At 36.8% G+C, this 26484-nt stretch overlaps 3 protein-coding genes across 8 annotated transcripts; 2 read left to right on the plus strand and 1 right to left on the minus strand.

The window, feature by feature from the left end:
* Positions 1-1183: 1183 nt before the first annotated feature.
* Positions 1184-7863, plus strand: LOC104217640 (uncharacterized). Of its 2 annotated transcripts, XM_070155533.1 has the most exons (6): positions 1281-1364; positions 1869-2623; positions 3043-3125; positions 4730-5316; positions 6647-6755; positions 7347-7863. In XM_070155533.1, the coding sequence occupies exons 3-6, from the start codon at positions 3046-3048 to the stop codon at positions 7387-7389; spliced, it is 819 nt and encodes a 272-aa protein (XP_070011634.1). In that variant the 5' UTR covers positions 1281-1364; positions 1869-2623; positions 3043-3045; the 3' UTR covers positions 7390-7863. The 2 variants fall into 2 exon arrangements, with proteins under 2 accessions (XP_009766238.1, XP_070011634.1); XM_009767936.2 differs by lacking the exon at positions 1869-2623 and having other exon boundaries at positions 1184-1364.
* A 2324-nt stretch (positions 7864-10187) lies between these two features.
* Positions 10188-13351, plus strand: LOC104217641 (uncharacterized). 4 transcript variants are annotated; one of them, XM_009767940.2, is made up of 11 exons: positions 10188-10270; positions 10554-10807; positions 10911-10994; positions 11310-11443; positions 11550-11647; positions 11778-11866; positions 11935-12028; positions 12160-12308; positions 12384-12454; positions 12596-12710; positions 12884-13351. In XM_009767940.2, exons 2-11 carry the CDS (start codon positions 10574-10576, stop codon positions 13052-13054), a joined length of 1239 nt encoding a protein of 412 aa, XP_009766242.1. In that variant the 5' UTR covers positions 10188-10270; positions 10554-10573; the 3' UTR covers positions 13055-13351. The 4 variants fall into 4 exon arrangements, with proteins under 4 accessions (XP_009766242.1, XP_009766240.1, XP_070011627.1 ...); XM_009767938.2 differs by having other exon boundaries at positions 10193-10270; positions 12133-12308; positions 12884-13281; XM_070155526.1 differs by having other exon boundaries at positions 10197-10270; positions 10568-10807; positions 12133-12308; positions 12884-13281.
* A 391-nt stretch (positions 13352-13742) lies between these two features.
* Positions 13743-20799, minus strand: LOC104217642 (uncharacterized protein At1g32220, chloroplastic). 2 transcript variants are annotated; one of them, XM_009767941.2, is made up of 7 exons: positions 20351-20799; positions 19341-19440; positions 19156-19244; positions 18992-19047; positions 18390-18536; positions 14694-14819; positions 13743-14212 (listed from the first exon to the last, which is right to left on the minus strand). In XM_009767941.2, exons 1-7 carry the CDS (start codon positions 20479-20481, stop codon positions 13932-13934), a joined length of 930 nt encoding a protein of 309 aa, XP_009766243.1. In that variant the 5' UTR covers positions 20482-20799; the 3' UTR covers positions 13743-13931. The 2 variants fall into 2 exon arrangements, with proteins under 2 accessions (XP_009766243.1, XP_009766244.1); XM_009767942.2 differs by having other exon boundaries at positions 19341-19431; positions 20351-20569.
* Positions 20800-26484: the final 5685 nt, after the last annotated feature.

Here is a 26484-nt window from a genome sequence, read left to right on the forward strand (position 1 = left end):
ATAATACTCGACCAAATATAACTTTTGCAGTAAGTTTATTAGCAAAATTTAGTTCCTTTCTAACAACAAGACACTGGAATGGTGTTAAGCATATTTTTAGATACCTCCGAGGGACTATTGATATGTGATTATTTTATTCTTATGAATCCGATTCACAGTTGATTGGTTATGCAGATGCAGGTTATTTGTCTGACCCACATAAAGCCCGATCTCAAATAGGCTATCTATTTACTTGTGGGGGTACAACTATTTCATGGCGTTCAACAAAACAAACTTTAGCTGCTACATCTTCCAATCATGCAGAGGTAATAGTTATTCATGAAGCTAGTCGAGAATGTGTATGGTTGAGATCAGTGACTCAACATATTCAACAATTGTGTGGTCTTTCTTTAAAAACGAAGATTCTATCGATATTGTATGAAGACAATGCTGCTTGCACAGTTCAACTTAAAGGAAGATATATCAAAGGAGACAGAACAAAGCACAGTTCACCAAAGTTCTTTTTCACACACGATCTTCAGCAAAATGGTGAGATAGATGTTCAACAAATTCGTTCAAGTGACAATCTAGCAGATTTATTCACCAAGACATTGCCAACATCAACATTTGAGAAGCTGAGACATAAGATTGGAATGTGTCGTCTCTGAGATATCAAATAAAGCTTTCATCAGGGGGAGTATAATACGCGCTGTACTCTTTTTCCCTTAACAAAGGTTTTGTCCCAAGTGGGTTTTTCTAGTAAGGTTTTTAATGAAGCAGCACTAAACGCGTATTACAAGATGTGTGCACTCTTTTTCCTTCACTGGACTTTTTCCCACTGGGTTTTTTCTAGTAAGGTTTTAACGAGACACATTATCTTTCAAATGAACATCCAAGAGGGTGTTATAAATAAGGTGAATGTATATGGATGTTCATTTAATCCATCCATACATTTCATATAATGTACTATTTGGATAGATGCACCTATTAATTTCTAGGATGTATCTAGTAGTTTTGGGTGTATCTTGTACAATATAAATAGGATATTCTTTGGCTATGGAAGAACACACAAGAAACACACTTGAATAAAGATAACTTTTACATTCTTTCTCCTATATATCTTTGTCTCTATTGCTATATTGTTCTATTTTGCTCTCATTTCTTAATACGATTAGTTAATTATTAAAATAAAAAAAAAAAACTTTGCCTCTGGTTTGGTCATATAGTAGTCAATTCCAGTTTGCTGGGGTCACAGCCTTAGAACAAAGTTAAACCCTTTGCAGCTTAAACCCTCTTTTGCTGCAACTTTAATGGGGAAAGGAGAAGATCTATGGGATGATTCTGCCCTCATCAACGCCTTCAACGATGCCGTTTCCAAGTACAAGGTTATCCATGAATTTCATACCCTACGCTCTTTTTCAATCTTTGCTTTTAACGCAGTTTAATTTAATTTTCTGAACCTGAACTCTTCACATTACTCTCCTTTTTAGGTGTATTATTAATCTAATCATTCATCTCCTTTCTCTACTTGACCACAATATTAGAATTTATGGCTATAACTTTGGTAAATGAAGCACAAATGGTGTATACATGATTCACTTCACTTACCACAAGTATTTTTGAAAAGCCTAATATTTCCTTTTCTCTGGTTACGAAAATTATACTGAAGGAGGTTTAAAAGAATGCCATTTGGTTCATGAGCAATCTTGTGTGCGCCTCGACTATTTCACCTAGTAAAACTAACATGTGCCAAGTAATAGGCAGATGCGAAGAAATCGTCTAGGATTTTTTGGGTTAGGTTTATGTTTGCGATGTGGTTAATTTATTTTAGGTTGGGCTTTGTCAAATTTTTGGTGTTGACTTTTAGTCTTGCACAAACTTCTATGCAGTTGAATATTTTGAAGTGATTGGAAGCATTAAGTTGGATACTTCAATCGTGCTAATATTTATTTGACTTTGTGTCAATGAGATGATTTATGGTGCTCTTTTTGCTGCCTATGTTTCTGAAATTGTCTATCTCAAGTGGTCAGCTGGTGGTATATGAGGGGTAGAAAAAAATAGAAGCAATGCAGCTTCCGTTATATTGTGTTGTTGGAGTAGCACTAGAGAATTATGTGGTGCCGGAGTATGGAAAAGAAGAAAGGAGGGATGATGAGGGAAAAAGTGCATCTTTGTGAAGCCAAAGTGGAGAAAGTAATTCCTACAATATATTTACAAGAGAACAGTGTTTAGTGGTAAAGTTCTTTAAAGTACATTTTAGGGAATAGGGAACGTACTCCGACAAATTGTATCGTTTAAAAGAAACTTTCAATGACGTGGATGAAGAAAACCTTGGAGACCAAGGTCCAAATCCCTACAAATACAAAAGTCTTTAGGTGATTTCTTCCCTATTTGCCTAAGCATTGGTGGTCGGAATTACTCGATATCTGTGTTGATGGGAGATAGCAGGTACCCTCTGAAATAGTGAATGTACGTACAAGCTGGCTCACACCACCATTATATATATAAAAGAACTATCAAGTTTATAGTTCATCCTATGTATGTCCTGCGGCTGAGGATGTTCTGTGCTTTTGTCTTTATCTGGGCGTAAGTAAAAGTTTCTTGGGTGCATCTTCTGTTTTGCAGGCTTTTTTCACATGCAAAGGTGGTCTACTAATTTCTTTTCTGTCATTCTTAGTTAAAATCTTGTTGAGCATGACTTTAGTATGTTTTATCTCTGGCATGCTGGACACCACAGTTGAATAAAGTATCTGAGCTCCCCTTTCTTCAGTTCCTTCTCCTTCATGATCATCATCCTTTTGACTTCATTACTGTTTTTCTTAGACCATAATCTTTTGAATCCTCCTAACATCCTAGCTTCCATAAAACATGCTTTTCTCTCAATCTTTCCAATTTAATCTCATCCCTACCCTTTCCACAAAGAGAAGGTCAAATTTAAACCAGCTGCTATTGCGCAGAGCCTAGAGGCAAACACGATAATTACTTGTTGTTTTCATCTTAGTCCTTTTTTCTTATTAAGAAAGTTTTACGTAATTCTCTTGATTTTTTCCTTTTAATTTCCAGATTATGCATAGTAAAGGAGCTAAACATAGCAGCAACGAGGAGAATTTGGCAGCTCTTGATGGCGGAAGCAATGAGCTTAAAAGGTCCATTCATGATTCTAATTGAGTAGTATCTCTTTGTATTTCTTCTTCAAGCTGGTTTAGTGATTGAAAATTATTATAAAGGAAATGCTATCAGCTATGAAGACTTGGACATATCTAGGGATGGCAATTGGGGCGGGGCGGGGCGGGGAAGGGCAAACTCTTAATGGGGCGGGGCAGGTAAAGATCTAAATAGGGCGGGGCGGGGCAGGGTAGGGCAAAAAACAATTTTTGAAAAAAATTGATGGGTTAGGGCAGGGCAGGGCAAGATGTAGAGCTGTTGAAATTGCTTAACAGTGTACAACTTGTTTTAGAAATTTGAAGCTTCAAGCTTCAGCTTTAAACAAGAGTTCCATTTCCCAGGAAGATTGTTAAGAAAATTTATATAATTAAATTGCTCCTAACAGTGAAATACTAGCTTTAACTTTCAAAATTTGAATATCTGCATCCAGTTATTATTGCATTAAATTTAATAAATTGATAATGTATTTTAAAATAACAGATAATGAATGAAAGTGACGCTGAGTTGTGTAATTTTACAGTCCAATTAGTTCACTAACTTAAAAAAGAATATTGTAACGTAAGGAAACAAAATTTTCAAAAGTGACTTAAGCATATAGCTATTTACTTGGGCTGAAACATTAATTTAAGGGGATTTACTCTTTAATAAGCTATACTATAATATTGGTAAAAATCATATTTTATTCAACTGATACAAATACACTGTTTCATGTCAATAAAATACTTTTACTGGCATGTCAATTTTAAATAAAGAGAAAAAAATGAAAGAAAATCTGAACGGGACAGGGGGCAGGGCAGGGCTTAGTAGGGCAGGGCAGGGCGGGGCAAAAATTTGGAAAAAAGGCTAAACGGGGCAGGGCAGGGCGGGTCAAAATTTTAGTGGATTAAGGCTTGCCCTGCCCTTCCCCGCCCCAATTGCCATCTCTAGACATATCTAGCCAATTGGAAAAGCTTGTTGTTTTCTAACTCTTAAAAGGTGCATTCATGATTTGAAATGAGTGATATTAGATGAGCTTAAAAGGTGTATTCATGACTCAAATTTAGTGATATTTCTTTTTATCTCTTCTCCGAGCTCTATTAGTGTGAAAATATTAATATAAAGGAAATGCTACCAGCTGCGAGGACTTGGACAGATCTAGCCAATTTGAAAAAATTGTTGTTTTCTAACTCTTACTATTTTGTAATTATTTTAGAATTGATACATCTTGAGATATCTGCTAGGAGTTAATACTTTTTGCTGGGATGTCAACTTAGAGCTACATGAAGTACCTTTTACTCTGCTGATTAAAGTTCTTACATGGATTGATTAGTAGACTTATAGGTCAGGTGTCGATCTTTCTGATGATTTGTTGTTGTAATAAGTTGCTTCATATGCCACAACTTCCTCTATCTGTTACTTTATTGTTTAACTTTATCGTTCGCCTCTGTAGCCTCTTTGTTTCTTTTTGTTTGCTTTCCTGTGCCAACCTGGATAAATATACAGAGCTACTTCTTTTGATAAGACATTTCAAGTTACATCAAGAAAATGGCCATTTTAATGGTCTGGAGACTGACATTCTCTTTGATTCCTACATGTGTGGATGAAGCAATGGGGAGGGAGATGATAACAGCAAAGTTGCACCAGATACCACTATAGAAATGGGAGATGCAAGCTACCTGCCATCCGTAAAAGAAAATTCCTCTTCTGAGGCAGTTCCCCCTGAAAGCCAAGTGAATGCGCAAAACACCCAGGATAAGGCTATAGAGAGCATCTGTTCACAGAGTGTAGAAGATTACAACCAGTTGCTCAATACATATTACAAACTTGAGGATCAAAGGCAAAAGATTTTGCAGCAGCTTAACCAGTTTGGCATGTGGAGTTATCGAAATTCTGCTTCTACTTCACAAGAACATCAAGCTTATGCAGCACAGAGTTCACATCCAACAGAATCTTCTTTCTACTGCCCACATGGTTGCCAAAGTTGGGTGTCTCCATGCACCGCATCACCTTGTTGTTTGGGTGGAAATCAGGATGACAAACCGTGTGATGCTTCCGTACAAGGTGTTCAACAAAATAACTCATCTCTTCAAAATTCTAACTTGGTTAATATAGCAAAGGAAGCTGCAGAAAAAGTACTATCCTCTTTAAAGCAAGCTTCTAACACGGCTTCACTGGATTCATTTGCAAATGAAGGTGAGTAGCTGTCTAGATACTTGAATGCATGTCTGTTTCTTTTTATGTCTAGGGTGTGATGTGGTAGTGACTGGAAGATCCTTGCATTTTCTATAACATAATGAGATGAACTGGAATACAAACAAGAAGAAGAGATAGGTGGGGAAAGAGGGGGTGTAGGAGCAAGTTTTGACTCGATTGGTTGTTTATTACATAGTAACAGTTTTTGCTTTAGGAAGTTTCAATGAAAAATCTTCTTCAAGTAGAAGTCAATATCTCAGTATCTGAAGGTAGCAGGGCAATCATGCAACGCTAAGTCAAATGATGTTAGGTCCTGCTATACTGAATACCACCTGTCCTCACCCTTTTACTTGGGCCTGTGTGCTGATGACTTGCTTTGGGAGAGAACAAAAGAAATTGTGAGAATGTGAGATAGACAAAAGATGACATTTGATTGCTGTGCCAACATTTATTTGGGAGGAGATATTGTTGAGTTGTTTACTATGGTTATAGTAGTAACCATAGTAACTAATGAGGTTTGCCCCCTTATTAGTAGTAACCAAAGCCTCCTTATTCCACACGCCTGCCTTTACCTATCCAAAATCTAAAGCTAGTCACGAATAGAGTTCTAAATGAGCTGGCCAAGCTCGGTTCAGATGTTAGATTTGGATTGGCTTTTATAGGAGCTGGCCTATCAAAATGCAGGCTGCATCCTCAAGCTCAAACTAAGCTCAACATCAAATGACGAATCGGATTCAAGCTCCTTACAAGTTTGATTAAGCTTCATTTGCTCTAGATTTTACTTTTTTTAACTTTGGAAGTGCCTACCGTGTGTTGAAGACATAATTACATAAATGAAAGTGTGCTCTATCTAACAGCTCAGGGGAAAAACTCTTAAAGAAATATAGTTATTCTCTTGCTCGGTTGCTGTTCTGGGCTATTTAAATAAATCAGAAGTTTGATGTTTTGGGCTGTAATTAGCTGGCGTGATAGATCTCTTATTTGCTTACACTTTGCACTTGTTTAATTTGAAAATCACCTTGATCATTTGCATAGGAATTATAAGTATGACATCTACCTATTCAACAAACTTTATTTTATTTGATTAAGTAAAATGGTTATTAATGACCACAAAAGAAAATGGAAAACACCCCATATATAAGATAGAGATGAGGCAAAAATATGATTACTGCTAAGAGCACCAGCATCATATAATACAATGAGGATCTCAAATGTGCTACAGAAATTTAGAAAACAATAAAAGTCCCATACGGTGTGAGAGAGAAGTTTCAACCTCTCGAATGTCCTCCTATTCCTTCTCAAGCTTTCTTATAACTTTTTCTGATTTCAGGAAAACAAATAGAGATGAACCCTGTTACTGCAGAGAAAGCTGCTGGCTTGGAGACGGATCTAACTGAAGTGCTGAATGCATGGTATTCTGCAGGTCTTTACACTGGAAAGTAAGTGCGACAAAGAATGATCTGATTTTCTCCAGTATTGCTTTCTGTGAGAACTGGTGCTTAGTAATGTGGTAACTTAACGAAAAAACTTGGAAACAAGCTGTCAGAATGACACCATGCAGAATATTTGCTTCAAAACCTAAATTTTCTGGTTGAAGTTGGAAAAGGATCCATATCACCCCCTTCAGTGTAGTCTAATGCATGAAGAGTGCGCTTGCACGCTAGCAGAGACATAAAAGATGGTGATTTCTTTCCATCTACCTAACCTAAACTTTATTAAGTAACCCGGTACCTGTGGTGGAAATACTACCATTGTAGAAAAGGAAAAAAAAAAAGTGTTCACTTGAAGGAACCTTTAAACACACCCATGTAAGAATTTCAGGTGGAGGTCAAAGGTACACGAAAGTTTATATCGTTTTGAAGGTTTGCAATACTATATCTTTATACTGCTAATTTGGTGTGAGTAATTTAAGTGTACTCGTCACTACTCGTAGCAGGATTGGGTTAACAATCATTAGAAGACAGCAATAGCTTCATGTTTCCGTTTTGTTAATGTTATTGCTTAACCCTGAAATTTTGAATGTGATGCAGGTATCTTTCCGAGCAATCATATTCGAAGAAGAGCCGTGGTTAACTTTGTACTGATCGAATTTGGAAATCAAATGTTGCTGCTCTGTAGTTGCCATGAAATATTTTCAATTTGTCACTGGGTTGGTCCTGTCAAATTGACAAACGAGGATATCAACAACTTAACGTTTTCAAAACCTTTGCACACTGGATTTTGGAAGTTGTGATGTAAGGTATAGATACAAATAGATGTTGTATAGCCCTTCTGGTTGGTTGATATTTCGAAATGTTGACAAAACTGCTTCTTGGGGATAATATCCAGTGGTTATTATCTCCAGCCGTTTCTTTTTCGCTCGACTGTAGACAAGCACATAAGACAGATATATAGTTCTATGATCTTAGAACTGCTTGATTTTCAAAAAATAATATAGTAAAAATAGTTTACCAAGTAAACATTGATGAATATTTGACAGACACTTTTATAGCTGTCTGTAAAGATACATTTGAAGTTCGTATTGGAAAGAGACTTCAATAGCTGGCACGACTTGTCTGTTATACTTTCTTTCTAATTTGATACTTAAATACATTTGAAAGATCAATTAAAGCCTTTAAGACCTAACTATAAATATGAGGCTAAAGTATAACACCTTTTAGAATTTTTTTTACAGAAGGACAAAAATAGGCATCTCCGCATATGGATAATAAATGGAAAAAGTAACCGATGTTATAATCATTTATTCTACTTTGTTTGACCTTTACCTCTTCATGGGATCAATTTAGTCAGAAAATTTGATGGTTTGTGATTTTCAATTCGTCTAAATAATTAATGCTGCAGGAAATAAGTTATACTTACATAATATAAGATTAAAAAATTAATCAAGTCAAAATCCCTGAAATTAATTTGCATAATTTCTTTTGCAAAATCCAAAATTCCTGAAATTAATTTGTATAATTTCTTTTGCAAAATCGATTCGAACTAAGTTGCACAATTTTAGAGGAATATATCAGGATACTAGTAGATATTGAAACACGCCATAACATATGTAAAAAATTATTTGCACTAGATGTTGCAAGTCAATAGACGCATGACATTGTCTTTCATACGCACATTTGGCATTTAACATGGCTCAATATGTATTCTACTTGATTTTTTACGGATGAAACTCCTTTCCATTTCCCCAAGTTTCTTTATAGATTTATGACATTTGTCTAATTTATATAGCAAAGGCCCAGATTTAATTACTTTCAACACTAGTTTTAATCATGATTTAATAGGTAGATATTATCATTATTCTAGGGGAAAAGGTACTCTCTAGCTTTGGTAAGAAAATTTATCTTCTAATTTCCAAATTTTAATATAAGGCATATTTAAGTGCATCTGTTTTAGTTTTCAAATTACCTTTCTTGTCAATAAAGTATTCTTAATTTTATAACAATTGTTTTATATTAATAAAGTTCTAATGGTTGAAAAAAGGGTGGGGGTTACAATTATTTAATTAGTAGTTTTAGGCGATGATGAACTTGGATATGTGGTAGTTTTTTTAATTTAGGCTGAAATTATGCAACTCTTAAATTTTTTTTTCCGTAAACGTTTAAACAATTTATTCTTTCTATTGCTGAGTTTGTGATTTTATTGTGAAGCATTTCCATGATCTCATCAATTTAAATGTAACATTCGAAGTATATATGGAAGCCTTTTTAATGGTTGCCAAAATTTTATGAGATGAATAGTTCTTATCAAAGTTAGAAAGTACCTTTTTTCCTAAAATAACGATAGGAGTAATATTTATCTATTAAACCACGGTTAAAACTAGTGGTGGAAGTAAATAAATTTGGGGCTTTAATATATAAATAAGACAAATGTCATAAATCTATAAAGGAGCCTGGGGAAATGAAGAGGATAGAGAAAGAGAGAAGAGTTTCATTCATTTTTCACCGCTAAGGTTAAATTATTTAGTTTGATATAAATATCGAGTATTTATCATATAATATGTGCATGATTTTCTTGTTTTGAAAATAACTTTTTCATTTTTAAGTATAAATTGCTCGCAAGAAATTCATTTAGTTTTAGGGATTGCAATTTTTATATATAAGTAGTTGTATGAAAAGACAATCCAGTGACTAAGGGATCATAATTGAAACTACAAACCTAGTTGGATAATCTCTAGTTCCCTTCCTGTTACCTACATGTATGGAAGAAAGTATAAGCAGTAAGTAGTATGAACTTCAGGTAAAAATAGCACGGCATAATCAGTTTTCGGACTGGTCATTCAAAAATACCCAACGTTTACGAAGTCAATAAAAAATAGCCACTATTTTACCGCAACAAAGACCGGTCCAGCATAATATACTGGAGTTCGGTGCACCACTGCACCTGTATATGAACTCCAGCATATTATACTGGACCGTTATACTTTGCTGACTCCAGTATAATATACTGGAGACTGGAGTACCGGTGCTCCAAACTCCAGTATATTATACTGGACAATTATACTTGCTGGAACTCCAGTATATTATGCTGGAGTTCTAGTGTACTTATGCTGGAACTCCATCATATTATGCTGGAGTTCCAGCATACTTATCCTGGAACTCCAGTATAATATGCTGGAGTTCAAGCATACTTATGCTGGAACTCCAGTATAATATACTGGCATATTTTTCGGGTTTTGAACAATATTTTCGTTCAAATTTATCTTTACATGAAAAGTAACTATATTTCGATTAATTTTAAAATTGAACTATTTTTGAACAACCAGTTGTAAAAATAGCGGCTATTTTTGAATTTCTCTCTAACTTCAGTGCCAACCAATTATTTGTTGGGCCAATTTCCACGACTATTTAAGCCCAAACTCAAACGAGGTTTATGTCTTCAACCCTTCTTCTTGGTCTGCTCTTGCTGTTTTCTGTTTCAGCTTTCAACTTTGAACACTCTGGTAAAAGAGGAACAGGTATTTAATTCAGCTACTTTTTCCTCTTTGTTTTTTCATGTTTATAAGAACTGGTTCTCGACTTCTCTTGTTTTCCTTCTTGTTAGTTTCCCAGTTGGTTCTTCAATTTTTAATCTCGTTTCTTCCATTTTTACACGAATTGCGTCTCTGTAAAAAAATGACTCTTGGTGGTGGATTTTTAGTATTATGCTTGAACATAACATGAGGTGTTTCTCTTTGTTTTGTTTATATTTTGTGGGGGTTGTGAAATTTTTCTGATACATTTAATTTATTAAATCATCAGTGACCATAATTTAGGCGAAAATGGATGAAGAAATTAATGCTACAAAAAGCATGAGGAGCTTGCAAATTACTCTTCGTGATGAGGAAGATGAAATTGATGATAGTGGAGAAGTTAATTCATATGATGATGATGATGATGATGTTGAAGAGGAGGATGAAGAGAAAGAACCTGTGGGATTAGGGGTTCTTGAAAAGCCCGAGAATTCATGGTCACTGCGACGTGAGCTATTTCCAAGCAAAGCTGGGGGTACTCCTGTATGTTTAGAAAAGTTTTTTGTGTTGATTCCTTTATGCTATTTTCCATATTTATGCGCTTCCGGTGTTGATTGAGTTGTAATTTTTGTTTTTGTAAGTATAGGCTTGGTTGGATCCAGTTAACTTGCCAACAGGGAGATCATGTCTTTGCGATTTCTGTGCCGAGCCTTTGCAGTTCATGCTTCAGGTATGTTTCTTTCCTTTCCGTGTAGAGGAGAACAATAAGGTAAAGCGGGCCAAGTTGAGAGTTGACACTAGTAGTTTGTTGCTAGGTCCTACATCTGACTTCCTTAGACAAGAGCAATTGGCTTTATATTTTTCACTCCGATCTTATTTTCCGTTGCTGACTACTTTTCAATTGTGTATTAGTTTTTCCATCTACTTATGCAGCGGCTCTTGTTTCTACTATTTGTGCTTTCTTTTGTTTTTGTCGAGGGAGAGGGGAAGGAGGAACCTGAATTGTTTTTGTTTTTCTCTTTGTTAAAATTCACTCATTTTACAGGTTTATGCACCACTCACTGAGAAGGATTCTACTTTTCATCGTACCTTATTTCTCTTCATGTGCACATCAATGGCCTGTCTCCTTAAAGACCAACACGAGCAGTGGAAAAGGAACCAAGTCAAGCCATCCAGGAGGTACTTCTTCCTAATTGAATTTTTCTTTTCTTTTTGTGAGCTATAAACTACTCTACTAATGTGTTTTTTTCCTTCTAACTCTGATCACCGAATGTGTTTTTTTAAGTGTCAAGGTCTTCTGTTGCCAATTGCCCCGTAATAACTCTTTTTACTCCAGTGAGCCCCCAAGAAACAATGGGAAAGATAAACCTTCTAGAGCTGGAGGTAATGACTGAAGTTAACAATTGATTTCAAAAAAGTATTTGGAATAGACCTTTCCTTTTCTTTTTACTCCAATATTAATTGATCTCCCAAAAATATTACTAACACATACATCTTGTCTTGCATTTTTCAGCTGTTCTTTGTGGTTGGTGTGGTACCTGGAAAGGAGATAAAGTTTGTGGTGGTTGCAGAAGAGCACATTACTGCTCTGAGAAACACCAGGTTAGCTATGCTTCCTTTCCTCCTCTTTGTCAGGCTGAGAATTTTCCTAAAATGAATCCAATTTGCAGGCTGTTCATTGGAAATCAGGTCATAAAAGACGCTGTTTACCATTGGAAGCATCTGAATCTAGCAATAATTGGACTGTTGGGGAGATGCAAGAAGGTAATGGTAATAGATGTGATGTTCATAAAGCTATCTTAATTTATATGATACTACAAAAAAAAGGGCAAGAATGTTGTATATTTAAAATGTCACTGCATGTGAAGTTCATGGAGATTTTAATCCTCAATCAGTTGCAAGCAATAGTCTGTGGCCTGAGTATGAGATTGCAATTACTGATGAGTGTGAGGATAAGATCTCTGATGATAACGGAGAACTGAACTCATTGATTTCTTCAAGCCGAGTGGATGAATCGATTGAATCACTTATAGACAGCTTTGAGGTATGTAAGGCTCTTCTAATGATTGATGGATATACGGATGATAATTTTCAAGCTTACGTGATTGTTTCTACACAGGGGGAAGATGACAAGAAGAGTTGGGCATCTTTCCAGGAGAGGATATCCCGTACCCCTGAGCAAGTATTAAGGTGGTTAAAGTTCTTGTTGCTATTTTTATTGTGACAACACTTTGGATAAGATAAATTGCCGCCGCTGCCTTCTTTGCTATCCCCTAAGAATTACGATCACATGACTTGCCATTGAGATTCAATCACTATCTTGGAAAATAGGTATTACAGAGATGCTGGAGCAAAACCATTATGGCCAATGTCAAGTGGCCAGCCATCAAAGGCTGAGATTCCTAAATGCAGCTATTGTGGTGGCCGTAGGGTATTTGAGTTTCAGGTAAAATGAAGCTTTTGCTCTGCTTGCAAGTATAGCTAATGGCCATTTTAAACTAGTAATTAAATTAGTTGTATGTCCTTGGTATTGGAAAACGCGTGGCCAAAAAATTGTGGGTTGCCTAGAAGGTGTTATGGATTAGCTAGATTTATGCTCTTCTTGTCTGCTGCTTGCAGGTTTTACCACAAGTACTCTATTATTTTGGTGTGGAAAATGATGTTAATTCTCTTGACTGGGCTACTATTGCTGTTTACACCTGTGAAGCCTCGTGTGATGGAAGTATGGCTTACAAAGAGGAGTTTGTTTGGGTTCAAATTGCATCTCAATCAAGTACAACGCACAGATAAAGGCATTGCTATATGTTTTCTTTTCTCTTTATAACCGAAAAATCTCCAAGGACTAGGCTCATGGTTTGAGACTTGATGGACATAGGAGCCGCTCCTTTATCCTTCTTCACTTATTCCATACTTTTGGTTCCGCGCCAAGATTCGGAGTGTGACATGAGCCTTACCTACATGCGTTGCACTAAAATTTTGTTTTCCTCAAACCATTTTAAAATCTCTTTGTTAATTCAGACATTTTGCTTTTTTGAATGGCGTGTTGTGATAGAACATTTATCATCAATCAAGGGGTGTTCAGCGTGACATTGGATTTTATGATTTAATATATTCACTTGCAATAGGAGTGAAACCTCCTTTTGCGGAGAAAAACATTTGGAATTTTATGCAGGTATTAGCTCGAGAAATATCTAAACGAGACAAGCATGTAAAGATGTTCATATTCAGATTAATTAGGTCAAATTCCAAGGTGCGGACACTTAAAAACCAAACCAACTAAACAATTGAAAGTTAAATTCTGCTAGCTCATTTGATATACTACAACCAACGGAATGCACACTTGGTAACCGTAAGAGGTCTCACATTCATGATCCAATACACGATTAGCCATCTATTGATAGTTTTAGATGGTGTTGCCTTGCTCCTCTTACAGTCTATAGAATACAAAAGAAAAGAAAGTGAAATAGGATCATAGGGATGAAAGCAAGGTAATGCTAAGTGGCTATTTTGGCATCAAAAGGTGCAATATCTGCATTATCTGTACTTTACACTGCTCTGCATAGCATAAGCAATAGATACATTTTCTACATAAATGAGTTTGTTACAAGATGTATATCATTTATCTTCAAAATAGGTGTATATCATTTTTCTTTTAAATATGAACCTTTTACACCTTAACTCCTGCTGCTGCTTCTTTGATTTGGTCAATCGTAAAAATGCCAAAACAGTCATCATCCTTGACAGCGTTTATCACTGCATAGGCAACATCGTCCACGCTAACAGGAGGGGCTAAAAGTAAATCAGATGCTGGCAGCGAGCTCAATGGTTTAGTGAAGCTTTCTGCTGCACGTAAAATTTTCTCAAGAGGTTTTCCAATCAAATCTAGAGGGATCTCGAAACCATCAACCTTCCTCTTCCCATATATAAAGGCAGGTCTAAGAACAACACCTGAGAAATGTAAACACAAAAAATTGAGGCAGAACTAGTTTAGAATCAGCAACAATTTTTTTTTCCGGTCAGTAGTTCAGGTCAGCAACTAGTAACGCCTGAAAGCACGTAAATAACTTTGTTATGATGCATAGGAGTGGTACCTGCTACCTCCCACCATCGCAGGTACTGGTAATTCTTCCCACCAAAGTTTAGGAAAATGGGAAGAAATCACCTAGCGTTTTTTGTCTCCAAGGTTTTCACCCACTTGAGTGACCGCTAGACCACACCCTTGGGTGCCATATGACACATAGGTCTAATCACATCCTCAAAGTGTAACTGATTTTCGTCCCTTTTTATTGATGAGCTTTTTGCGGGCATGATGTTGTACTCAAAAATTTTAAAGAACTACACTAGGTTCGGTTTCGGCAATGTAGAACAACTTTTATAATGTAAGCTTCAGGCTGCCATAGTGCCACCAATGACAAATCTTATCGAGTACCTGAGTTTGGGTATTTGGAAAGAACTTCTGATTCTGCTTTCCTTTTCCCTGTGAAGTAGCCTGATTGAAGGAGGAATGATGGTAGATTGTAATCATGTACAGAAATCAATATGAACTTAGGAATCCCTGCAAGAATAACAAAAGTTTTCATGTAATTCACATTGAACAACTATAAACCCTAGATTTGGCATGAATGATATGGAGAAATAAGGGAACAATGAGAAGGATGATGTAATGTGCAAAAAGATTAGTGACATCTGCCATAAAAGTTGCCCCTGAACACATCAAAGAGGCACCATACTGTTAATGGCAAAACGATTAACAAATTATGCACACAAAATTAGGTGTAAGATGAAGTGGCAAAACCTTGAGTAGGAGAGATGATAATAACCCCATCCCAAACCCTAGGGTGATGAGACCATTTACCTTAAGATTACTTCTTTCACATCCACCCTAAGTCTCTTAAGGCACTAACAAGAATTTCCTTACCTCAATTACATGAATTTGCTTTCCGATAAGGACTCTAAACAATGCCCTTCTGTCAGTCCATATCACGAAATACCAGAGTAATCAACCTCAAGATGCATCTCAAAAGGGATAACTAATCGAAGTTTGTATGGATTGAAACAAGCTCAAGGCAATGGTATTTGAAGTTTGAATCTGTCACAGAAGAACAAGGGTACAAGAAAACTTCTTCAGACCACTGTGTATTCTTCCAGAAGTTTTCTGATGATGATTTTATTATTTTATTGCTTTATGTGGATGACATGCTTATTGTTGGCAAGAATAAATCTAGAATTGCAGTCCTTAAAAAGCATTTGAGCAAATCGTTTGGATGAAGGACTTGGGGCCAGCAAAGAAAATCTTGGACATTCAAATCCACCGACACAGAGATAGAAAGGAGTTATTTCTGTCCCAAAAGCAATACATTGAGAAGGTACTCAAGAGGTTCAATATGACAGATGCAAAAGTGATTAGTACTCCTCTTGCTAAATACTTCAAATTGAGTATTAGTCAGAGTCCATCTACTGATGAAGAGAAAAAGGAGATGTCTTGTATTCCTTACTCTTCTGTCGTTGGTAGCTTGATGTATGCTATGGTTTGCACTAGACCAGATATTGCACATGCCGTTGGTACTGTTAGTAGATTCCTTTCTAATCCTGAAAAAGAACATTGGGATGCAGTAAAATGGATATTAAGGTATTTGAAAGGTACTGCATATTTGAAGCTGTGCTTTGGCAATGGCAAGCCTGAACTTGTTTGTTACACAGACTCTGATTTAGGAGGCAATCTTGATAATTCAAGATCTACTTCTGGTTATTTGATCACTTTTGCAGGGGGAGCTGTTTCTTGGCAATCTAGACTACAGAAGTGCATAGCTCTATCCACCACAGAAGCCGAATATATTGCTGTCACAGAAGGTGCCAAAGAACTATTATGGATGAAGGAGTTTATTAATGATCTTGGCTTTGAGCAGCCAAGGTACATCTTATTTTGTGATAATCAGAGTGTTATCTGTCTCACCAAGCACTCCACTTTTCATTCTAAGACCAAACATATAAATAGAAAGTATAATTGGATAAGAATGGCCGTGGAAGAGAAATTATTTGAGGTTGAGAAGATACACGCTGATGAAAATCCTTTGGATATGCTGACAAAAGCGGTGGTTGCATATAAATATGAATTTTGCAGAAAATTGGCAGGCATGAAGCCTGTCAATAGTTCCTCTACTTGAAGACACATTTGGCCCCTTGGCTGGAGGGGAAGTTTGTTGGGCACATGCCCATGTTGTCCAGCCAAAGGCCCAATAGCCTAATCATATTCTATTTTGGTTTTCATTCCTATTCGGAATTAGATTCACTATTTATTCCTATTCTATGTTCATTGATATAAGTCTTTGAAAGACTTAAGCACATAAGAGTAGTTTTTGAGAGAGCCTTCATCAAGAGAGAAGACAGAAGAGAGAAGAAAAGTATTTGTTTTTGCTGTAGATTTTTATTCCTATCAGCCAACTTCAAATCACATTTTCCGATTCGTTAACCGTTGGATCGGGCTGAAATTTTGACTGAGTGTTCGTAACATCTTGGCCTTTAATTTAAACGGTGGAGATCGTACTTGGAGGCCCGTAGCATCTGATTACGAGCCTCGAACAACAGCTTCGTTTTTGTGGATTCTGCTCTTTCTTCAATTGATTTATTGTTGTTATTGTTGCTCCGTGTTTGGCACTTGTTGTGTAGCCAATTTGGAGAACTTTTGTAACCCTCTTATTGTTATAGTGGAGTTTTTTGGATCTTTGTAATCCCGTAGTTTTTACCTTCGATTTGAAGGGTTTTCCACGTTAAAATTTGGTGTTCTTTATCTTCTTTATTTTCGGGTTTGCTTCTTCCGTTACATAACAGTAAAATAGCTTTATTTTTTCAAAGATTTCTTTGGGATTAGCACCAACGTAAGTGAATCGATTATGAAAGGTTGATATACCAATGTAAGAGTACGAAAGAAACTCAAAACTCAAAGGATCAAAAAGATTTCCAACTTAACCTCTCTATGTAATAGCAGCAGACCCAATTGCAGAGGTGACATCATAAAAAACCATACTTTCTTTTCCTCTTTTGACATCCTTATTTTTACGAAACTCATGTTGCCCTTCCCCCCCCCTCCTCCACCCCCCCCCCCCACATCTGCATTTTATGCAATTATATAAAATTAGAAAAAAATTGAAATATTTACAGAAAAGGTCTATTTGTTTTGATCATGTTTTATGTAACCAAATGCATCGTCACACATGTGAAACATAATCATTGAAGGTGTTAACGGGGGACAAAGAAGACCTAAAATCACATGAAAAAGGTTGTCTCAAAAGACCTAAAACCTCTTGAAATCAATGTAGACTTAGTGAAAAATAGAGCCAGATGGAAGCATAAGATCCATATAGGAGATACTAACTAGTAGGGACTGATGCTTAGTCATGTTGATAAGCTTACATTAGGTCCAATTTTTGCTGGGAGTGTTTTCAATCTTTTTAGACATTTGTACATCAACACAAAATATAGAGAACCTCTATGTTAAGTAATTCCAAAGTATTGAATAGGGAGGTCTCATATAGCAAACCCCAACTAGCTTAAGATCAAGGCAAAGTAATAGTCATTTGATAGATAAGGTAAGTTTTATTAATTGACAAACCAGCACCAAGACAGTGCAAGAGAAATACAAAATCATGTATAAGGCAGGCTATGCCTACGGAGACTGAACATTTGTCATAACATATATCCTACAATTTACACCAAAAAGCTAGTAAACTCAAGCAATTTATTTCAATCTAGGATGGCTTCAGCTTGTAATTGTCAACAACTTAGAGCGGAAATGTTACATCAAAAAGTGACGAGAGCGGAATTTTCTGCTCCCTAATGCTTAAGAAACAGGTAAATTTTTTAGCATCAGTTTTCTCTAGCAATCTTTAGCTCTGAGCTAAAGCAAATAGTGGATCCAACCATGCCTTACACTTCATCAAAGTGATGCATCCCTATCTGATTCATTAGACATTTTGCAAGTTAAAGCCAAATGAAATTGAGAAGATGAGCCTAGGAAAAAGTATGAACCAAAAGCGTTCTCGCTTGACATAAAAAAACACAAAGCATATCCTTTTAAGATCTTCGGTTTTATGGATTTTTTCATAGGAATAAATCAAAAGCTACTCACCATAATCTTTAGCAGCATTCACAGCCACAATGTTAGCTTCACCATTGATCCTCTGCATTTGTTCATCGGAACCAAAACCTCCCAAAGTTGAAATAACTGCGGTAGCACCAACAAGTACTTCATCCCAGTTTGCATAGAAAACATCTCCTACAGGATACGAAGATCATATGAATAATCTGAATTGGGTGAAAACTATTCCATTGACATGGCAAAGGATTTTAGCCAAAAGCAGTAATTACACCACAATCAACACAGACAAAATCTCCTTTCCAGGTTGATTGGATTAAACATAAACACTGAGTACGTCGGTACATGTCACTTTCATGAGATGAGGTTAAGCAGCAGGATGCCACATGGCTTCCCACTTTTGGACTTGCAAACTGATGAGGAGCTTCACTAGATTAATCTTTTCCTTATTAAGTGTAGCAAGAGAGTCTTCCATTATCTTCAGTAGGTACTTATTAATCAGGAAGAAATAAACTGCTATGGCTTTCATCAGGCGAGGGCCTAAAAACCAACTTTCGCAAAGTGCTCACCAATGCAAATTTTTCACTTGCACTCATTATCATCCTACTTAAGATATGATCAAGAAATGAACCTGCCTGCCATCCAAGTGACTTGATCTACCCATGGGTCTGAGTAGGAAGGACGTCCCGATCTGTGTAGGAAATACTACAAATTAAGAACCCACAACAGATAACAACAAAATAAGAGGATAAAGCAATTGTATGAATCAACAGAAAATGTTTAAGATCTACCAGCACACCTGCTCAGACTTATGGCCTCTATACCCTTAGATACTGCAGCCTTGCATATCGCAGAGCCAACAAAGCCGCTGCCTCCTATAACTACAATCTGTCAAAAAAGAAAGGGAATGACATCTAGTAGCTGAAATTGAGACAGATGTAAATGGTCTTTGATCTAGACAGGAGAAAAAGAAAATGTTAATACTCGTTCAGATTTCACATCCGCGACAACATCAATTGCACCCGAGCTAGGATCCTCTCTAACAGCTTCAGCATAACTGCATCTGATACCAAGTCTGCAAGAACTAAAATGAAGAGAAACATCTCACCATATCAAGTTAGATGTCAGATCAGCCGAAAGAAAATTTCAACAGTTAAAATAGCCAGAAATGTGGGTAAATTCCCAAATACGGATAACCAATAAAGTTTTCATGAAAACCTTAATCCAGTACTCAGAAAACAAGTTTAGTCAAGGCTCAATTAAAATAATGTAGTTTTTGTGCATATCTAGATTATGCTGTGACAAAAAGTCAATCATGGTTAACAAGGAAAACTCTCTTGAGTAAACTATGAAACTGGAAGTTATAAGCATATATTTTTCAATGTTAAATAATCACAACATGAATGATTACTCTTTTACAATTCTTTTAAAGATGTAATTCTAATGGTGTTATTATTTGCTTTATCTAATTTTGCTAAAGATTTGAAATTGCACCAACCTCGCATTCTTGAGCTTTGCAACCCTCGAGCCCAGAGGAAGGGGGTTGGTTGCTATATGTTGGTCTAAAGATAACTAACTAATTAATCATGATGAATCCTCTGAAATAAAATAGAGCGAAATGGATATAAAAGATTCACATAGTCGACCCCAACTTATTTGAAATTTGAGGGGTTAATTGATTGAAAGATTCAGAACTGCAACGTCAGTGCATTTTAACAGTCCTTTATAACTCCTGAAAAGAACAATATTTTGGTCAAGATCTAAATCAATGGTGTGATATGTGTATTAGATTAGGTGTAGAACAGTACTTTCATTCTCTTTCCGTGAAGCAGCATGAATGCCCGATTTTTCGATTTAGTCATATTAATTAAGCAGCAAGTTCTTTTGAAGCATCAAATAATTATACTTCAACATGTTCAACAAACAAATTACAAAAGAAAAAAGAAAGAATAGAAGAGCATTAGAAGATGAATGTTAAATCAAGGAATACTGACCGAGAGCGAGAGATTTGTGAATAACTGTAACTGCGGAAAGTAGGAAAGAGAGCTCTACTACTACTAGTGCTACTACGAGGAGGAGGAGAGGTAATTCTGCAAATGACGCCCATGTTTGAGAAAGACGCCATAATCTTCTCTTCCACAGTTCACAAAGATTATGAAATCGAGAAGTTGTTTATATGAGAGCTTTGAAAAGCAAAAAGTTCAGCAAAATGATTTCTTAAGTTTGGTGTATTTTGCCAGATTTGGTGCGGAACTCTGGGTACTGGAGGGGGGGGGGGGTTAACGAGCGCTTATGGGGACATGGTTGAGTGGTGGATGTGTCGCACTTCTTGACTTGGTGCCTATTTTTGAGGCCTGAAATTTTACTAAAGGGGAAAAGGGAAATATGGCTAATTTCTGTTAATTGAAATAAAATGTGGAAACAGAAAACAACCAAAGAAAAAATGTCAGATACAAACATGCTATCTTTGGGAGAAAAAACAAGAGTTCTTTTGGTAGGTCTGGAAAGATCTCATGGCTATTGGCATAATAACATGCTGTCCATTCTAGTTAGTGCAATCTTGAATGTTCTGTTTTTTTAGAGTTAAAAGAAATTTTGCTCTTTTTCCTCAATTTGCTAACTTGTATTTTTTGTGTGTGTACTATTTGTTTTTCAAAAAAATTTGTCAATAAAGTTAGTAATTTTAAAATTATAACCGAACAACGAGCAAAAAAATTGAATGTTTTGTTTGTTTTTCGCAATATATCTATGATGTTGGGTGCGCCAACAAAGTCCCAAATTAGCAGAAAAGATTGGGAACCTACATATAAGATATATAGGTCTCTTAATGATGTGATGCATTTTGGGAAAAAGAGTAAGCGGACAATATTACATTATGTTAAGAGTATTATTGGGTCATTTTAGACAACAATGGGTATCAGAGCCCGTGTTCAGCAAGGCGAGTATGACGATGATAGAGTGATGGTTCCAAGCTCAGTTTGCTTACCCTTACGAGCTTGGAGACGCGCACACAAAAAGAAGCTAGTTGCGAGCTTCAGTTTCTATAGAGTGGGTGACACAATGAATCTCGAAATCGACCCGTGGATCGTGATAATTGACCCGTGGATCGTGGTAATGGTCATGTGGAACTGGTTCGAGTGGGAGACTTGTGGATTATAGTAGTTGCCATAAATACTCTAATGATGTGGGTGATACACTGTAAATATTGAAAATTAATCAGTGGATTGTGGTTGTTGATAAATAACCTCCGCACCTTTGTGCTTTACTGTATTCCTCTTTATAAGATGATACCGAGTACAAGTGATAATCAAACTCTTCAATCAGATAACAATAAGACTCCTGGCTCTCTATCTAATTGCAATCTCATACCCAAACCAAACTATAATACATTATGGAACTGGTTCGAGGGGAGACTCGTGGATTGTGGTAGTGGGTCATGCGAAACTTAGTTCGAAGGAAAAATTGTTGGATTTGCAAACAAAACCCTATATTGGTAGCTGGAAAGATTAGAGTCTACATATAAGGTATAGAGATCTCTTAATGGTGTGAGGCCTTTTGCAAAAAACCGTACATATTTGGCTCAAAGCGAATAATATCATACGCCATATTAAGTGTATCATTAATCGGTTTTAGCCGAACATATGATAAATTGTATCATAGAAAAAGCGTGAAAGAATATTAGAATAATAAGTTTAATACAATTGCTTTGAAACATGAAAAGTGTAACTTATTTTATTTCATTTTTCTTATGAAAAATTATTTTCAAAAAATAAAAATTGAAGCCATGTTTTCTCTTTTTCCTCTCTTTTTATCCTTTATTTTGTAGGTGCGGGATCTGATTATGAGACACCAATTAGATAGATAAAGCTAGTTAGCGAATGCCGTTTCAACTCTCACGAGGATACTTGGAAAGACGGGTGAAGAAGCAATTACCTATCAGACAATCCCAACAAACTTGTATGCGCAACACAGAATGAGGGGAAAAAGTAATCATATGTCATTATTCATTGATTTTGTAACCTTACTAATGGCACAAAATAAGAAACTAAGTGTAGTAAGTGATTCTTATGGTAATTATTTAGCTAGACTCGCTAAGTGGTGTCTTCTACTCAATGTTAATTTTTGTGGTAGCTCATTATATATTACTAATTGACAACTCGATCTTCAAACTATTTCGCACAATCCTTCCAGCTGCCTTGAGTTGTTATGCCCCTGGTATTCCTTCTTTCACGATCCAATTTCCCCTTCGTTGGGTTTCGTGACGGGACCTAGGTCCAATTTTTCCTTCGTTGGGTTTCGTGACGGGACCTAGTCTTAAGGACTAGGTAAGCCTAATATTTACGGAAGAACAACAATAATAAATAACATCTTAAAATTTTTCTGGAATGAATTCTTTATACAATGAGCATATTCCCAAAATCCGGTAGTACAAGTCATAAGCTCTACAAAGTTAGCTAGCACTTCTATATAAACTATTTGGAAAATAGTGAAAACAGTTGAATACAAGTAAGAAGGTGACTCCGGAGCCTACGAACGCAGAAGCAGGTTTACCTTGAGTCTCCTCAGCAATGACTCGCACAGCTACTAACGATCGACACCTGGATCTGCACAACAAAATGTGCAGAAGGGTAGCATGAGCATACCACAACGATGCCCAGTAAGTATCAAGACTAACCTCGGTGGAGTAGTGACGAGGAACAGTCAAGACACATACCGGTCTAATAAACTGTACAAATATAAGCATAGAAACAACGGAACCTGATGTATACATATAAAGACTACACATTATGGCTAACAATACAACAATCACAGTAAGGGAAGAAAAACAGCAAGTAATAGCGGAAATACCATAATAATGACATAGAAGAGCGAGCGAAATCACAAACCCAAAACCCAAATCACAAATACAGTAAAGGTAAGCAATAACTCAGAACCTATGACAGTGTTCACATTAAGTCTTAGCCAACAGACTCCACGAGATACCAAACCTCGGACAACTTACAACTCACGGGTCCCAATACCTGAACTCTAGCACTTGGCATATTGTGCCCCCATCACAACTCATGGTCACGCTGATAACTCACTTACTAACTAGATCTACTCGCACATATATGACAGGTAGACGAGGGTGTACATCTATACTCAGCAATATCAGGAGAACTTCATATCCAATGGGAGTGTTCAACTACGTGTATGTTTGTGCAAGTGCTTTAACATAGTTCCTACCAGCTAATAAGCATAAGGAAAAGAACGGACGTCACGTAAGATGTTTTCTCACAATTTCCACGAGATAAAACTCATACAGGTAAGCGTACCACAACACAATATCAAACAGCAAGAATGCCCCCAGGCCATCACAAATTATCACAATCAATCCCTGACATAGCCCACTTTGTCTCGCCACATGTGCAAATAATAACATAATAAGTGCCTGTCTTGTTTCGCCACACGTGCATCATAATGTTCCCACCTTGTCTCGCCTCATGCGCAGCCCACATATAAGCATATACATATACATACATACATACATACATATATATATATATATATATATATATATATATATATATATATATATATATATATATATATATATATACACACACACACACACATATATATATCCCGCCTTGTCACGCCGCATGTGCAATATGTCAATAGTAGCAATAGCACAGCAGAAACCTTGTGTACCACCGCAACAAGTACCACAACAATAATAACAATATATACAAGAAAACGACAAGTAAATCAACTCGAGAACCTTCGATCACAAAGAAACGGTAAAATTACCTCACAAGGAATAACCACAATAGAGAATACTAAGCGTAATAAGAACATCTCAACAAGGGAGAAAATAATGTGAAGCAACGATCCCACAATATGTAGTTCAACAACAAGGAAGCTAACACGAATCAAATAATTCCAAATAAGGAAATGTCAACTAAATATAGGATACCTAAACTTCTTTTAAGGTTGGACAAATTACGAAGAATATACAATAATTTCAATTAAGGATGAGCAACGAGAAGATAATCATAACCTCAATTAAGACTAAACAATTACAAGTGAGATAATAATGGTTTCCAATAAAGACAAGCAGTTATGAAAGATAGCATGACAATAGAAGAGGTACAAATCTTCAATTAAGCAAAATAAGAGTCAAATAGGCAATAAGAATGAATCATAAAGCAATTAATTCCAATTAAAGCATGTAGAGGTGAAACTAGTAAATGGAAGCTCAATCATATCAAGAACAACTTCATACTCAGTGAATACAAGGATCTAAGAACTCTAAAAGGCCAACTTTCCACAAATAAGTCCGAACACGCACTCGTGATCACCTCACGTACACGGACTACAATCAACATAGAAAACTCAAATCCTAAGGGGAAGTCCCCCACACGAGGTTAGGCAAGATACTTACCTGTGACGACCCGACCAGTCATCTCATGAGTTACCGCTCTATTTTTCCTATTTCTGCTTCTTTATGCTTTGTTTATACGTGTCATGTGGTATCGGGTTGGTCGGATCGAATCCAGAATGATTTTGGTAAGGTTTGAGACACTTAGTCTCTTTTGAGGAAGCTTGAGTTGGAAAATTCAATTGGACGTTGACTTATGTGTTACAGGGCTCGGATGTGAGTTCTGAAGGTTCGGTTACCTTCGAGAGGTGATTTGTGACTTAGGAGTGTGATCGGAATGAGTTTTAGAGGTACGGAATAGATTAGGCTTGAATTGACGAAGTTGATATTCTGACGATTTCCGGTTGGTAGGCGAGATTTAGATATAGGGGTCAAAATGGAATTTCGAGAGTTGTAAAGTTCCGTTGAGTCATTTGGGGTGTGCGCGCAAAATTTCAGGTCATTCGGACGCGGTTTGGTTGGATTTTTGATCGAAAGCGTAATTTGGAGGATTTTAGGAAAATTTGGCTTGAATCCGATGTGTTTTGGTTAATTGGATGTTGTTTGATGTGCTTTGATGATTGGAACAAGTTTGAATAAGGTATTAGGGTATGTTTGTGCTTTTAGTTGAGGTTCCGAGGGTCTCGGGGTGATTTCGGATGGTTGACGAGGAGTTTGAAACCTTGTTGCAACTGCTGAACTTTGCTGCTTCTGGTATTTCCGCACCTGCGGATTGGGGACCGCAGGTGAGACTCCGCATATATGGGAGACGAGTCGCAGAAGCGGAAAGTGCTGAGGGAGTCAGGAACCGCAGAAGTGGTGAGATGGACCGCATCTGCGATATCGTAGATGCGGATGAGGGATCGCAGAAGCGGAAGATAGTGAGTTAAGTGATTTCCATAGAAGCGGAGAAATAACCGCAAATGCGGTACCGCAGAAGCGGGTATTGTGCCGCAGATGCGAAAATGACCGGGCAAAAGGTATAAATTGTAGCCTTAGCGAATTTTGAGCTATTTCACCATTTTTATCTCGGCTTGGGAGCTTTTTGGACGATTTGGAAGAGGGATTTCAATAGAACTTCATTGAGGTAAGGAATTTGGACCTAAAACTCATTCCTATGATATTATTTCACGGATTAGAGCTAGAAATTATGGGAATTAAGGGTGAAAATTGGGGAAACTAGGGCTTGGGAACTTAGGCCTTTAATTGAGGATTTGAAGGACCATTTGGGGTCGGATTTCTGAACTTGTAATATGTATAAACTCGTGGGGAGATAAGGAATCTATTGATGTAAAAATTATTGAATTCCGAGACGTGGGCCCAGGGGTCGGGTTTTGGTAATTTTAGGATTTGTGCCATTTATTGATCGTTTTCGCTTGGGCTTCGTTCCCTTAGCCTATTTTGACGTCCTCGTTCTGATTTTGGATAGATTCAATGCGAGTGGAGGCCGATTCGAGGGGAAAAGGCGTCGCGAGCTAGAGATTTTACCCGTTCGAGGTGAGTAATGATTGTAAATGATGTTCCGGGGGTTTGAAACCCCGGATTGCACATTGAAGTGCTATATTGAGGTGAGGCGCACACTGGATGACGAGTGTGGTGTCATGCACAGTTGGGGATTGTGACTTAGTCCGTCCCGAATGACTATTTTACCACGTATTTTACTGAAATCTATTTGCTATCATCATGATTTGGGCTGAATGCCATATTTGGGCTTCGTGCCAACTATTT

The sequence above is a fragment of the Nicotiana sylvestris genome, chromosome 8, assembly GCF_000393655.2.
Source record: "Nicotiana sylvestris chromosome 8, ASM39365v2, whole genome shotgun sequence".
Taxonomy (NCBI): Eukaryota; Viridiplantae; Streptophyta; class Magnoliopsida; order Solanales; family Solanaceae; genus Nicotiana; species Nicotiana sylvestris.

What these genes read in the sequence shown, in the direction of transcription:
- LOC104217640 (XM_009767936.2), top strand. Translation starts at nt 1,290, where the DNA reads ATGGGGAAAGGAGAAGATCTATGGGATGATTCTGCCCTCATCAACGCC. An exon ending in GGAAGCAATGAGCTTAAAAG is followed by an intron (nt 3,126 to 4,729) that starts GTCCATTCATGA and finishes GTGTGGATGAAG; the next exon opens with CAATGGGGAGGGAGATGATA. An exon ending in GCAGGTCTTTACACTGGAAA is followed by an intron (nt 6,756 to 7,346) that starts GTAAGTGCGACA and finishes AATGTGATGCAG; the next exon opens with GTATCTTTCCGAGCAATCAT.
- LOC104217641 (XM_009767938.2), top strand. Translation starts at nt 10,574, where the DNA reads ATGGATGAAGAAATTAATGCTACAAAAAGCATGAGGAGCTTGCAAATT. An exon ending in CTTTGCAGTTCATGCTTCAG is followed by an intron (nt 10,995 to 11,309) that starts GTATGTTTCTTT and finishes CTCATTTTACAG; the next exon opens with GTTTATGCACCACTCACTGA. An exon ending in TGTTGGGGAGATGCAAGAAG is followed by an intron (nt 12,029 to 12,132) that starts GTAATGGTAATA and finishes CTGCATGTGAAG; the next exon opens with TTCATGGAGATTTTAATCCT.
- LOC104217642 (XM_009767941.2), bottom strand. Translation starts at nt 20,481, where the DNA reads ATGGCGTCTTTCTCAAACATGGGCGTCATTTGCAGAATTACCTCTCCT. An exon ending in GAGGCCATAAGTCTGAGCAG is followed by an intron (nt 19,048 to 19,155) that starts GTGTGCTGGTAG and finishes TTTCCTACACAG; the next exon opens with ATCGGGACGTCCTTCCTACT. An exon ending in TTCCAAATACCCAAACTCAG is followed by an intron (nt 14,213 to 14,693) that starts GTACTCGATAAG and finishes TACATTTCTCAG; the next exon opens with GTGTTGTTCTTAGACCTGCC.